General features: G+C 32.1%; 2 protein-coding genes across 3 annotated transcripts; one reads left to right on the forward strand and one right to left on the reverse strand.

The window, feature by feature from the left end:
• Positions 1-4,194: 4,194 nt before the first annotated feature.
• On the forward strand, positions 4,195-7,373 carry CLV2 (Leucine-rich repeat (LRR) family protein). 2 transcript variants are annotated; one of them, XM_068632957.2, is made up of 2 exons: positions 4,392-5,378; positions 5,466-7,373. In XM_068632957.2, exons 1-2 carry the CDS (start codon positions 4,537-4,539, stop codon positions 6,709-6,711), a joined length of 2,088 nt encoding a protein of 695 aa, XP_068489058.2. In that variant the 5' UTR covers positions 4,392-4,536; the 3' UTR covers positions 6,712-7,373. The 2 variants fall into 2 exon arrangements, with proteins under 2 accessions (XP_068489057.2, XP_068489058.2); XM_068632956.2 differs by having other exon boundaries at positions 4,195-7,373.
• A 297-nt stretch (positions 7,374-7,670) lies between these two features.
• On the reverse strand, positions 7,671-12,580 carry ABCI13 (non-intrinsic ABC protein 11). Its single transcript, XM_068632959.1, has 10 exons — positions 11,949-12,580; positions 11,664-11,792; positions 10,822-10,917; positions 10,654-10,731; positions 10,507-10,568; positions 10,283-10,358; positions 9,986-10,093; positions 8,987-9,162; positions 8,796-8,880; positions 7,671-8,115 (listed from the first exon to the last, which is right to left on the reverse strand). The coding sequence occupies exons 1-10, from the start codon at positions 12,135-12,137 to the stop codon at positions 8,077-8,079; spliced, it is 1,038 nt and encodes a 345-aa protein (XP_068489060.1). The 5' UTR covers positions 12,138-12,580; the 3' UTR covers positions 7,671-8,076.
• Between the last annotated feature and the right edge of the window lie 3,273 nt (positions 12,581-15,853).

The following is a 15,853-nucleotide window of genomic DNA, read 5'->3' on the forward strand; positions in this document are numbered from 1 at the left end:
TAAAAAAGTAGAGAAATCGTGCAAGTTGAATACGAAACAATTTTAAAGAAACCATACCACCGTTCATATTCATGAATTTGAAATTTTCAAAAACATCGCATATGTAATATACGAGTTCTAGTTAAATTTTACGTGAATGGCATTTGTGAATAAATTGTATTTGATTCATACAATTTCAATTAATAGATAAAAAAATAATTACATTGAAATCATATGTATAAAAATAATATATATAATATTTGAAAATAATTGAAATCTCATTTATTATATAAATTTTAGTTAGATTAGATTGTAATGAAATCATTTTTATTATATACTAGCGGAAACACACATTATAGTATTTGTGTATTAGTATTTCTTTTTTATACTCAATTTATATAATAATATAAATTTAACATGAAATAATTTTAGATGAGTCAAAATTGAAAAGAAAAAAAAAATAACATGTAAAAAAATGATGAATTGATTAATCAACATTTTTTTCTCCTTATGGTTTGAGTTTCTTTTTTTCTTCACATTAAGGTTAAGATTCATTTTATTGTAGATAAAAAAAATGATGATTTTATCAAAAAATAAAGTTGTTTGAAATGGAGTGGAGAGTGATTGAAAATAAAGATTATTTTATTTTATACCTGAGATCTGGTGTGCGAATGAGTGAGGGTGAGAATATGCTCTCTTTCTTTATATGTTGTTGTCTTGAAAAAAGGAATTAAGAGAAAAGTTGGAAGTTAGTTTACATATAAAAAATTGTCCCATAACATTAATTTAAACAAATTTTAAAAAAATAATTTTTTAAGTAATTCATATGAAATGATAAAATACTCAATTATACTAATAAAATGAGATATATTAAATAAGGGTAAAATTAGAAAAAAAAAATTGTGTACACCAAAAAATATAAGGAAAAATCCTCTTTATATACACGTATAGATAATTTAAGTGTAATAAATTTTTTTCTTTCAAAAATAAAATATGTTAATTATTTTTAAATGATGAAATAATTTAAGAAACATTTATGTATCCTAAATCGAATATATTTGTAAATTTATTATTGTGTATTCATATTTTTTACATTAAAAAATATAGAAATTTATATTTTTTATGATTTTATTATATTTATAAATAATTAATTATAAAATAAAAATTATATAATTTAATGTATATAATTTAGTAAAAATAATACTAAAAAATTATATAGTTGTTATTTTTAAAAGAGAACTTACTTAAATATTTTAAAATAAAGAAAAGCTTTTAAATTATTTATTGTATTAAATAAATAAATAAACAGTTTATTTTTTAACAAATAAATTATTCAATTAAAACATGGCATAATATAATATAATGATATAAACTTTTGATTATATTTATGAACAACTAATAAAAAAAATACAACTTAAAATATATGTACATATAATTTAGTAAAAATGGTATAAAAATTATGTAGTCGTTATCTAAAAAAAAGTTATTTAATTATTTTGAAAGATAAAATTGTCCCCTTAAAAGATAATACCAAAACAAATTATGACATGTGTATATCCTCCTAGAATGGTATAGAGTATTTGTAATACTATCTTATTATTGGATGTAATTATATCTTAAATATTTATTTTATGTATTTTTTTTTGGAGTAAACTTTAAATTGATTAACAAATTTAAAAAATTAAATAATTCAATTAGTCATATTTTAATATTCATCACAAACCACAAGTACTTTGATCAAATTCATACAGCAGAAAAGAAAAACATACTATTCAATAGTATTATTCCTCTATTTTTCTCTCTCTTTAACACAATTCTTATACAGTGTTTAATTTAGTGATTAACCCACACATAATCTTTGAGTTTAGGATTAATTATTTTTTAATATTGTCTTCTCTCTCTTCTTCTGATCATAAGGATGGTATCCTTAACTTTTTTTTGTTAATATCACTGTCAAAACTTGAATAATAATAAATGTGAATGTTTTAACCCCTCTTTTATGGAAAAATAATTTCATTTAAAAACTAATTTTTTAGGGAATTTATATAATTTTAAAAGAAAAAAAATCTAAAGAAAGTAGGAAAATGATTTAGAATAAGTTTTGAAAACCTAAAATTATAACTAGCTTTAAATATTATTTTTTTTACATTTGTAATTAAACTTACCTAAAAACCCTTTCCAACCCAATCTAACTCTTTAAAAAAACATAATCTACAAAGTTACTTTTTTTTAAAAAAAAAAACAAACAAAGAAAACCTTAAACGTGTTTATAAAATATGAAAATTTCGGCAGGCTTTATAAATAAAAGGAGTTGTGTGTAACAAACACAAAATAAAGGAAAAGTCTTATTAACTTACATAAAATATGAAAATGAAATTAGATATAAATGTGGGATAATTTTTTTTTACAAAATATGTGCTGAATGAAAATAAAATTATATAAGAGAAAAAAAATTGACCGTTTAAATTGTTTATTTTGTGAAAAGTATTATACAGTAAATAATATATTTACGCCTTATTTTTTAAGTAAAAATTAAATTAATCACATATGATAATCATAATTTCATTGTGAAAGTATCAGATAAAACATTATTCTTGTTTTCTATTTGTAATAAAATATAAATAAATAGAAAAAAAGTGAAGATTGAAGAATATAAGGGGCATAAATTCCTGGAATTGGAACATATACACATTCGTTGAAGAATTTTGCAATTAATGGAAAACTTATTTAGTAAATAAATGAACTTAAATTTTGATAATTATCTACAATATTTTATGAAAATAAATATAAATATAGATATTTTATTACTTGAATGGTCCTATGTTTAGAGGCTAAATTTAATATCAGATATAGTTAAAAATGATAAATGGTATTTTTATAAGATATTTTATAATTTCATAATATATATTAAAAAAAGTATGGTGTTAGTATTTTTTTTAATGGTTTAATTTCGTCTCGTATCAAAGTTAAATGTCATAATTATTACTATTGTTTTATAAATAAATAAAAACTATTTAGTAGTAAGTAGTTAACTTTTTTGTCTTAATTACCGGATCATATCCTAAGTTAAAATTTGTTTGAAAGTATGCATGTATTTAATTAAACAAAAAACTAATAATTTTTGTAAAAAAATTAACATTTAAAAGTTAAAATCTGATGATTCTATCTATCAAATTATGATCATATTTAAAAAAGCAATAATATACAAGTTTAATTATACGAGTTTACACTTCTATTTAATTATAAATAACTTATAGTATCATTTTTAAAATAATTATCATAAAAATTAAATAAATTATTATGCATAATAATATGTTATTAGATGACAATGTAAAATTATTTTATTTTGTTTAGAATGATTTTCTCTCTCAAATGATATTTAGATAAATTGAAAGATTTTGATATAATTATTTAGATGAGTAATTATATGAGTTTGGGCATATCTAAATACTGATTTAATAATAATAACACATTTTTATATTTTAGATGGATTTATAGACCTTTTCAATACATAACTGTATATTTCTATGAATTTAAAAGTACAATTCTATAAAAATATATTTTAGTCCTTATATTTTTTGTCAAAACAAATTGTTTTGATTTTTCAATTTTAAAACTATTAACTATTTTTATATTATATTTAATATTTAGTATTTAATATTTTTATAGCTGGATAAAAGATTAAATTTATATTTTTTCAAATTTTGGAAAAAAAATAAAAATTAAGACACATTTTTCTGAAATATATTAAGTGACTATTTATAAGGGATAAGTGAAAATTTCAAATTTCACACAATTTCTCAAAGAAATAAGTTTTTTTGTCTATTTTTTTTAATATTAGTAAAAAGATAGAATTTTAAAAACAAGTTATGTGGATGCATTTAAAAATTTATTCATTATTATTATAATAAACTCTCATTTCACATCATATATATATATATATATTACATAAAAGTATGTTTTAATATTCAAAGAAAATTAATCATCTCAAAAATATATATTTTTAAAAATCATTGACACTATTTATTGTTATAATAAATTGTATATTATTAATGAATTTTTAGATAACTGGAGCATGCGATTATTTTGACATGGCCATGCAGTGAGAGAGAGAGAGAGAGAGATGAAGAGTGGAATCTGTACCTTAGTATTATTTTCCAACCTTTATAAAAAAATATACGAAGAACAAAGCTTTTTTCTGGGACACAACACAACAACAAGAGAAACTTAAAAAAGGGATAAAGTGTAATGCAACAGAGAGAAAGAGGTAAAGAGAGAGAACTAAGAAGCACAACAAAGCCACTTTATTTTGTTCATCTAACCTAAACCCTCCTCCTTTTACCTGTTACACTCTCACTTTATCAGCGTGACACAACACAACCAACCAACCTAAGACCAATGTGTAAGACTATGTTCCTCTTTCCCTTCTCTTCTTTCTCTCCTTCTGTCCATTTCATCATGTTTTCATTCTAATCTTCAAATCCTCAACCCCCAGTTCCCTTTTTGCTTCAAACTCTTCTTCCCCTTCCTCAAAATTGCACCTTTACTCTCACGTTGATGGTGATGGCACACACCACACCCCTCCACTGTTTATGGCACCCCTTCACTCTCCTCTCTGTGATTCTTCTCTGTGCAATCCCTTCACTCTCAATTGATGTTCACCTACAAGACAGAGCCTCTCTTCTTCTGTTCAGGTCAAGGCTGCAAGACCCCTACCAGAGTTTGTCCAACTGGGCAGGCTCCAACTGCACTTCATGGAGTGGAATCACCTGTGACAACAGAACTGGGAGGGTGCTTTCCATCAACCTAACTAGTATGAACCTGTCAGGCCAAATCCACCCCAGTTTGTGCCAGCTTTCATACCTCAGCAAGGTGGGGTTGTCCCACAATAACTTCACTTCCCTCCTTCCTGAATGTTTTGGAAATTTGCTCAACCTAAGAGCTATTGATCTCAGCCATAACAGGTTTCACGGTGGGATACCAGACTCTTTCATGAGGCTCAGGCACCTCACTGAGCTTGTTTTGAGCGGGAACCCTGGTTTGGGTGGTCCACTGCCTGCTTGGATTGGAAACTTCTCCACAAATCTGGAAAGGCTACATCTTGGTGTCTGTTCATTCAGTGGGGACATACCTGAGAGTTTGCTTTACTTGAAGTCCCTCAAGTATTTGGACCTTGAGAACAATCTCTTGTCTGGTAATCTGGTTGGTTTTCAGCAGCCTCTGATTTTGCTCAATCTTGCTTCCAATCAGTTTGCTGGTACTTTGCCTTGCTTTTCAGCTTCAGTTCAGTCTCTAACTGTGTTGAATTTGTCTAACAATTCTATTGTGGGGGGACTGCCTGCTTGTATTGCTTCCTTGCAAGCTTTAACTCATTTGAACCTGTCAGGGAACCATTTGAGGTATAGAATATATCCTAGGCTTGTGTTTTCAGAGAAACTTCTTGTTTTGGACTTGAGTTATAATGATTTTTCTGGTCCTATTCCCAGTAAAATTGCTGAGACTACCGAGAAACTTGGCCTTGTTCTTCTTGACCTTTCTCACAATCAATTCTCTGGTGAAATTCCTGTGAAAATTACTGAGTTGAAAAGTTTGCAGGCCTTGTTTCTCTCTCACAATCTTCTCTCTGGAGAAATTCCTGCCAGAATTGGAAATTTGACCTATCTTCAGGTCATTGATCTCTCACACAACTCTTTGTCTGGTACCATTCCATTCAGCATTGTTGGGTGCTTTCAGCTGTATGCTCTAATACTGAATAACAACAATCTTTCTGGTGTAATTCAACCGGAGTTTGATGCATTGGATATCTTGAGGATACTGGATATAAGCAACAACAGGTTTTCCGGGGCTATCCCACTCACTCTGGCTGGATGTAAATCTCTCGAGATTGTAGATTTTAGTTCCAATGAGCTTTCTGGATCCTTGAATGATGCAATAACGAAATGGTCAAACCTCAGGTATTTGTCCCTTGCTCAGAATAAGTTCAGTGGAAATTTGCCTAGTTGGTTGTTCACATTTGACGCAATAGAAACAATGGATTTCTCACATAACAAGTTTTCTGGCTTCATCCCTGATATTAATTTGAAGGGTGGCTTGATATTTAACGATAGGAATGTCACTGTTAAAGAGCCATTGGTTGCAGCAAGAAATGTTCAACTGAGAGTTTCAGCTGTTGTTTCTGATAGCAATCAACTCAGTTTTACTTATGATCTATCCTCAATGATTGGAATCGATCTATCCAGCAACTTGCTCCACGGAGAGATTCCAAGGGGCTTATTTGGTCTAGCTGGTCTAGAATATCTGAATTTGTCATGCAACTTTCTCTATGGACAGCTTCCAGGTCTGCAGAAAATGCAGAGTTTGAAAGCCTTAGATTTGTCAAATAATTCCTTGTCAGGACATATCCCAGGAAACATTTCTAGCCTTAAAGATCTGTCCATTTTGAATCTGTCTTACAACTGTTTTTCTGGGTATGTTCCCCAGAAGCAAGGATATGGGAGATTTCCTGGTGCATTTGCTGGAAATCCGGATCTGTGCATGGAATCTTCCAGTGGAGTATGTGATGATGGAAGGACTCAATCTGTGCAAGGAAGTTCTTTCAGGGAAGATAGGATGGAGGGACCAATATCTCTGGGGATTTTCTTTATCAGTGCCTTTGTTAGTTTTGATTTCGGTGTTGTTGTTCTCTTCTGTTCAGCAAGGGCAAGAAATTACATTCTTCAAACCAAAGTTTGATTTGATTTTTGTGACAGGGACAGTTACAAATCTCCTGTAAATCCCAATTTCTAATTTGGTAGCTTTCTTCTCAGTTTCAAGTGAACATACATTTTATGTGACTAGCATACTATCTGGCCATCAACTTCACCAGTGTTATCTCATGATTAATGAACAAGTGTCTCAGAAACAGGATCAAAATGTTATGATGGGTTACAAAAGGTTGAAAGAACACTCATAACACCGGCAACCGGCTTTATCCAACTGAATGAAGACTAGTCCTGCATCTTTCAGCCAGAAAAAGAATGGATGGTTGTGGTGAAAATGCGATCTGAGCAGAGATAAATCCCTCATCATTTTGTTGGCTGTTCTTCTATTTTACTGGAATTGATTTAATACCGCATCCAATATTCATAATCAATGTGGTCAGCTGCAGGAAACACACTGATTTGTTCTAGTTATGGTGAAATTTTGATCTTGGTCATCAAATTGCAGATTTGCAAGAATGTTTAGTTAAAGATAACTTGTATCATTCTAGATTAACCTAGCTCTTTTCTTGGCTTGGGGAACCTAATTTTTCCTCGTAGGTGTTTTGCCTTGAAATCGCGAGTTTATGAAGTATAGTGAAGACAAGATAAATGGAGCAGATTTTCATATATTTAAGATTTTTATTAGAAGCATCACACCTTCATCGTAAGTGATCAACTTTATTTTTTTTATCATTCATTACAAACTCGAACCGTTTGATCTTACATATTGGAGAATGCTAAGAGTGTTCCGAGACATTAGCTAAGTAAAATTGAAAGTAGTTGATGAAAATAAAAATTTTGCATGAAAAGTATAAGAATTATTTAAAACTTAGTTGTTAGTTAAAATGACTGGATGAAGTGTTAAGAATATTTGATAAAACGTACACGTTCACGATATTTGATAGCAAAACACTGATACTGATATGATTATGGGAGGGCTTGGACTATGGAAATCCAAAATCATGAAGCAGATTTATTGATTGTAATGAATTGCTTACAAAAACATAATCTAGCATATCAAATTCTCCACGTAGAACTAAATACATCTGTTCCACCAATCTTTTCTATCATCTGGTGCATGCAAAGCACCTTCTATTGCCAATGAATTTAGTCATCAGTAACAGTAATAATAAGCTGTCCTCTAACCATAAAAAAAGGAAAAATTCTCATTGCCGGCCTCTAATCCAATGCAGTAGCCAATGCTATAGAAGTCAAATTGGAATTTTTAATACCAAAACCCTGTCAAGTTCGTTAATCCTTGCTGCAACCAGTTTATTGTCCATTCGTATCTGCACATTCCAGGGTAGCCAAAACCAGCCATAATCCATGTTATCTACTTTACAATTTCAGTACTGTTCTAATATCTGATAGGACCATCTAGGCTCCCGGATGCAAACTGCCACAACAACAAAAGATCATTATTGACATTATTATTTAGTGATGATTGAATTTGTAATAAACAATCATGCACACAGATACTATGTTTATCGGATATGATACCAAACAACAGTGCGATTATTCTCAAAATATTTAGGATATGGTACGGGTAATAAATGTTTAGAAAAGAAACGTATAAAATTCATAAGATATGATTATTGTATACTCACAATTCTGTAATACAAATTAAAAACATACTTCTTGGACATTATTAAAATAAAGAAAAATTAGTCATTGTCATCATAAATAAATTCTTACATACATGAATAATAATGGCAATCTCTCTTTACTGAAATCATTCACATCGAGAACAATTTCAATTTTGGTTCCTCTAGGGACAGTGTTTCAAATGAAAAATACTAGCCTCCTTCGCAAGTGTTTCAAATAAAAGAAACGGAAGCAAGGAACCCAATCAAGGCAGACTTGTGTAAAGAAGCAAGATCTTGAAATAATGTGAACCGAGGTGCATTCTCTCATGGACAATACATTTGAAGTTTGAACAGAAAAGTAGTACTTCCTTTTGTATAAACCTTTCTACATGTTATATTAATATACCATCCCTATATTAAGAAATTGAGGTCCCACAGTAAAAGATTTCAGAAACAAATCCTTGTTAACTCTTAAAGCAAAACAACTAACCTGCTGAACAATTGGATTTGTTGTAGTTGTAAACTCTTGAGTCATTCCTTCCCAAACAATCGTTCCCTTGTGTAGAAACAACAATCTGTATTTATGAAGTAACTTGGCAAATTAGGTACATGAATTCTGGGCAAATTAAGAGGCTTAAGGGGACAGGAAAACATCCAATCATTATGAAAAAAGATTATCACCTATCAATGGCTCTTTTAATGGTACTATGTTGGTGAGTAACAACTACATAAGATGTAATATTCCCAGGTTTTCCACGAGCATCTCGTCCTTTTATGTGCACTGAGCGAATCAGATCCTCAACAACAGTAGATGCAATAGGATCAAGTCCAGCAGTTGGTTCGTCGTATAAAAGCACCTACACAGAAGTGAAAATGTGTATATTTTATAAACAGAAGAGGCAGAAGAGGAGGGCACATGTTGATTGAAAAACAGTAAATGCTACATCGTGTTAGATTCCAAAATATAATCTCCATTGTTGGAAAGTTATGTGACTATACAGATAACTTGAGCCATCAACTATAGCTCTTTTTTCCTGTAGTAACTAACACAAAGCGGCAGGTTTTCGTATGAAACTCAGTGTAAGGTTATCATTATTTATCTTCGTTTCACCTTTTGATGTAATGATTGCCACAGACAAACTAATATTAAAATTTTGAAAATAGGTGATTAGGAAATAGTTTCAAGTGCAATATATAGATAAGATTGTCTCCTGGCCAAAATAACTACAAGTACTGTCTAAGAGCAAGATCTAGGTGCAATATGCTCGATCACAAAATAGTAAAACAAGATACAAGTACTACATAACTTCGACGTCTGCACCTCCTGGCTCAAAGGTCCCAAACTACTCAACAACTGGATGTCCTGGACCCTACCTTTCTCTCTCTTTACTTTGCTTGAATTGCTTCTAGTTCTAACCAATCCCTACCCCTCCTTGCTATATAGCCAAGGTTGTCACAATTCAAAACCCTCTTCTACCCTTCACTCATTTCTCACATGATCTAGCCTAGGAGTTCCTAGAAATATCCAGCCCCCTCCTGTGTAACACTGCTTGAAACTAATGACTGACTTATGCTTGAAACATAAGGACCCAAGAATAAAAGTTCCAAGACACTCTTCTCTGGTAGTAAAAATTTCTAACATTAATAACTACTTAACATAGAAATGGAAAGCTAACACACCTCTGGTTCAATTGATTCCTTTGTGGTGTCGCATATAATAGATCGAGCTAAAGCAACTCGCTTTTTCATCCCACCTGATAACTCAGAAGGCAACCGATCTTCAACTCCCTATAAAAAAGGTATGAGAAGTGTTAGTCTTTTGTAAAACATAATGGCTATGCAACAAAAATGGAAGAAAGCAGTATGTTAACAGCAATCCAGTAGTATGGAGCAACTTTCTCAGTGGCAGAAAGGAAATGTATGCTACTACTGCTACCCTTTCTGCCTCGTGTTAACGGTTATGAACCACATGCATACCTTCAATCCAACTGCAGCCAAGGTTTCCTTGACAAGCTCTGATATCTGGTCCTTAGACATGCTCGAGTGTTCATCCCTGAACAATTAAATAGGTCAGAAACAAAACAAATAAAATAATCTTAGAAGAATAGAAGATTAAAAAACTATTTAATCAAACAGTTTTATCACATTTTAGACGACAATATAAAAAATGAACTGAAGTTTAAAAGGAAAATTTGTCTTACAAGAGAAAACCAACATTTTCACGAACACTCATGGAATCAAAGAGTGCGGCACTTTGGAAAACCTGTTTAGCATTAAAAATACAAAATTACAGTGGAAGCATGATAGCGCCCAAGAATTAGCATATTGCATATTACTCTGAAACTTACTAATCCAATCCGAAGACCAGATATGTCATCATCGCTTACTAAACCAACCCTCTTTTTTCCTCGAATGTAAACTTCCCCCTGTTAATTTGACAGTGATGGCAATCAAGAAATGAACTCATTTGAATGAAACTAAAATCAAATAACCAAAATCCCAAATCAGAAACTTACCCTGTCCGGAGCGAGAAGTCCTGCAATAATCTTCAAAACTGTAGATTTACCAGTCCCAGAGGGACCAATTATTCCAACAGCTTCACCATGCCTGATCTTTTCATTACATAAAAAACATAATTTTTTTTTAGCAAACTCCAAGTCAACTAGATCTCCCCTACTCTTACTGACAATTAGGCCCTAAAACAACCTGTGCAAGCAGACCCTCATTTATTGAGAGATTCCATATTTTTAAAAGCTCCCAAATTTGCACCAGACTTTTATTTTGTATTTTTGCATCTCAAATATGGAGGGACCTAATTTTCCTGATTAGAACATAGCCTCCAAATTTTTTTAAGACGACCCTATTGACAACTAGTTTTCATTTAACACACTTCTTTCCCTAAATGAATTAATCAAAAAACTGGGTTCTAATGGAACTCAACAAAGTCGTTCGTTCCGTGTTACAAACCTCACACAAGGGTCAAGACATGGTTGTCATTGTTGTAAGCATTCACTACTTTATTGCTTCGTGCTAGATAACACACTCGATAGAAAACAATGAAAGAGGCAAACCAAATACAAGGATATGGACATGTTTGGATAAATTTCTATATAATCATTCATAAGAGAAAACAATAAAAAGATAAAATGAATTTAGTTTCTCTCATAAATTATAATTAACTTATCTACTTTACCTTTCACGGAAGTTACAAGAGAGAGTTTCTATGAAAATTAAGTGCTTAAATTGATTTTAAGTCAAGGAAAAAGCTCAATTCATCTACTTTCTTATTTTCCTTTCCTACAAGTGCATAGAAAAGTGTATCGAACCAAAAACCATTGTCAAGTACACAATCCCTCACCTTGAAGCTGACACCATTTAAGATTTTCTTTTCCCCAAAAGATTTGTACACATCTCTACACTCAATAAGAACATCAGAATCATCATCGCGATCCCGCGCCGCGCTCATCTGTTCTGAATTGTGCAAACCCTGACAACAACCTTGATGTCAGCCAGATACCATAGAAAGAAAGAAAAAAAACAAAACTTTCTGATTACCCAGAACCCCAAACTCACTTAACACCAACCCCAACAACAAAATCTGATTAGTGAAGCAAAAAAGCGAAATCAACTTATAGACATTTACATTGAAATTAATAGGGGAAGAGTCCTGGCTCTTGAAGTTCTGCGGAGGTGCGATGCAGGCGCAGACAACCTTCCTGTGATCCCTAACACGTTGCTTGCTGTAACGGAAGGAATTGGGAGGAGGGATTCCGGTGGAAGCGCTTTGTGCAGTGAAGGGGAAAAAGGGAGTGGTGGTTGACAGGGAAACCATTGTAATGAGGAATGAAGAAAGAAAAAAAAGAAAAAAGGAGAAGAATTAATATAAGTGGGGTTGTGTTATGAGATTTGGCATGTGATTCATATGGGGTTTATACTTTTCTTTCTAAGTGCAATGATGGTAAAATGGAAATGGCCGGTGGTGGTTGATTTTGCAAAGAAGAAAGAGTTTTGTTGTTGCTTGGGGGTTGGGGAAGACCTGATTCTGTTTCTTTGTCTTTGTTTCTCTCTAATTGTAGCAAAGTATCGACAGAGTTTGGTTTAGTTTAGGCTTACCCTGGATTGGGATTGGAAAGGGAAGAAGACAAAACAACGCTAAGAATGGACGTATGGGCTATGATCTATGTCCCACTCACTCACCCTCCCAATTCCACACACGCAACTTTACACTCTCTTTCGCCTCTACAAGAAAGGATTTTTACAAGTGGAACTTCTTTCGCACTTTTTTTTTTGGTCCAACAAAATTATGTCTTAATTGTGTTTGGATCTACATTTACATGTTTAAACTACTTTGACCAAGTCAATGTATTCAAGTAATTGAGGAAATTTCTTCTTAATATTTTTAGGATATGTATTTCCAACACCATGAGATTACATAGTTACTGGAAGAACCTTAATGATAAAAAAAATCAAGTATTGTAAGTTTATTGTAGTCTATTATTAGTGGAAAGTTCATTTGACTTCCTGATATATAAAATAAGAATTATGTTTTATTTGGAGATAAGAAATAGTTATGATATATAAGTGAGTATAATTTTTATTAAAATAATTTGAAGTCTATGTTAACATATATGTTTATATTGTATTTATCATTGCTATCCGACCTCACGTATGAAAATGTTCTAAGATTGTGTATTTCATTTGTTTGACTATACTAGTTGTAACACCCCACTGAAGCATAAATTAATTTCCCTGTATTTATATGTACATACACATGAGCTTTACAAAATATAATAATTACAAACCATTGTTTTTCAAAATAAAATTTATTGATTTTATCGTCTAGGCGGTTCAAGGAGTATATTTCTTAAGAATCTAAGGTATTCATCTTATATATTTATTCTACTTCATCTTTACAATAAAAATAAATAAAAAAATTCAATATTTCCTTAGTAGGACAACTTTGTAACTCACTCCCTTTATGATGTTCGACTTGGATAACTTCCTCAATCTTATCCTGGGTTTGACATTCCTCGATAGTGTGCTCATTGTTCTGATGATGTCGATACCTATGGAGTTGGTCGACATTATCGGGACTAGCAGCCTTTCTCGGTGGTGGAATGAGTTTGGCACTTAGGACTTTGTCTAAGATCCTCCCCTTATCGGTAGTCAGGGGGTATACCTTGTCAACCAGCTCCCCCTGATTGTCTATGCATTTATCTCCCCGATCAGAAACTGATTGGCATTGGCGTTCCTTCTCTTCCTTTTCTTTTTCTCCACTAGCCTCGGCTCGAGCCTGATTGTAGAACTCTCTGAGTTCCTCTAGCTGCATGAACTTGGCGGCTCTTCGCCTAAGCTCATCTAAGTTGGCGGTAGGTTGCATGCATAGATTGTCAGCAAACGATCTCGGTCGCAATGTCGTTAGCATGTGGTGCATGACCACTTTCAGGCTCAAGTTTCGAATACTCATAGCTACTTTTCCAAACCTGTCAATGAACTTCCTTAGGGGCTCCCCTTTCTCTTGGCGGATACCAACCAAGGCGATAGAGGTAAGGTAGTACGGTTGGCTGGTGGCAAACTTTGTCTCAAACTTAGACACCAGCGTTGCGATGCTATCAATGGAGTTGGAAGGAAGTTTCGTGAACCAACTCAGGGCTCCTCCCTTCAGCGATGTGGGGACACACCCGACATAGGACCACATCATCCGAGGTATAGAGGCTCATGTGCGTGGTAGATGCGTCCATGTGCTCGTCTAGATTGGTCATGCCATCGCAACGATCTCTATTGAAGCCCTTCCACTTGTTTGGCAGTGGTACTCCGATTATGGAATTGATAAAAGGATGTCGGTGGACCGAGTCCAAGGTATCGGTCGTGGGGGGAAATTTGTTAGGATAGGACTCACCGTAGACCTCCTGGGTGTGAGCCCTATCATTTGGCTCCTTAACAGTCTTGGGGTCGGTGAACAACCTATTGACAAGGTTGGTCGGTCCAACAGACGATCCCCCTTCCCCAAGCTTCCTTCTCATCTCTTCATTCTCCTTTCGAAGAGCTAGAATCTCATCATCATTCTTTTGAGCGGTCTCCTCATTCCTTCTCTTCATCTCAGCCATCTCTCTTTGTAGAGACATCAACAATGCCATCTGCTCAGCTTCGGACTTCCTCTCTCTCGCCATACTTTGGGTTGATACCATCTACTTTCCTCTTCACACGAATTCTCTCGGCCCCACGATGGGCTCCAATTGTTCTCAAATAGGGTTGAGACCCAGAGAACGATTGAAACTACTTTTCTACTTCCTTGGTCGGTCAGTCGATTTGCACTTCAGTTCCTCTCCTTGCAAGCTCATTCCTCTCCTCTACTCGTTCCACTCCTCAGCCTTCACGTAGTCTAGACTCGGATGGTACCTGTAAAAGGCACTCCAACGCTCAAGTCATATTTAGTATTGTATAATGATGTACTTGGTTCTTATAATATGTGCTATTTATATTATTATGGTAGGCCTTTCTTATTGGGTCAAGTTAGAGAGTTTGGGTCATGTTTAGTAGTGGCTCTTGATTGTTGATTAGCATCACTAACTCTGCTTAAACATAATTGGATTTATGGTGTTGGTCGATCCATTGATGGGACCGAGACATGATCTCGGTCGTGCGGACCCTACCAATACAGTTTTAAAAATAATTTAATGTAAAAAAATGTAAATTAAAATAAAAAAAATATTACACAACTTCAACAAACAAACAAAAATATATTAAAATAAATTACTTGTAAGATATCAAAATTTACCTTAATTAATTTTATTTTATTTACTATTTTACTATTTTTATTATTTATTTTTTATAATATAAAACATATATTTACAAAATATGAAATATGTTTTTTTTCTTAATTATTTTATTATTTTCATTGTTTTTTATTATAATATACTAAATTATATTAATAATATGATTATTAAAATAATTAGTTATACTTTCCTTAATTGATTGTCCAAACTTTCACTGTTTTTAGGTTTTCTAATACCTCAATCTCTACATTTTCTCTTCTCTTTACATCCCTATAGAATAAAAATAGTAAGGCACCAATAAAGCAAAGAGTTTTATGCTTATGCATTATCAATATAAAACTAATGTAAAATACTTTTATATCGTCACCCAAATACAAATAATTATTTTATTGATTTTTGCAAATTATTGTTTTTGTAATTTTTAAAGTAATTGTTATAAAAGTCAGCAAAACTTAACATAAACACTCATTTTTTATTAATTGATAATAAAGTTATGTTTATACTACTAGTACATCCTCTATTTTTCCTAAAATCAAATTGAATTGAAAAACAAGTTTGTTATTTAATTTCATTGCATATTTATTCATGTTTAAGGTTAATAAATCTAATTGAGGAGCACATGAAATACAAATTATTGCTATATTTAGACTAAAATATCGTTGTTTCGTCACTCTTAACAAATGACTACTATAATAATTATAAAAATAAGATACAAATTACTACTATAATAATTTAAAAAATAAGAACACACGTGAAAAAATATTAAAAATAC

The sequence above is a fragment of the Phaseolus vulgaris genome, chromosome 8 (genome assembly GCF_051622355.1).
Source record: "Phaseolus vulgaris cultivar YP4 chromosome 8, ASM5162235v1, whole genome shotgun sequence".
In the NCBI taxonomy this organism is placed as follows: Eukaryota; Viridiplantae; Streptophyta; class Magnoliopsida; order Fabales; family Fabaceae; genus Phaseolus; species Phaseolus vulgaris.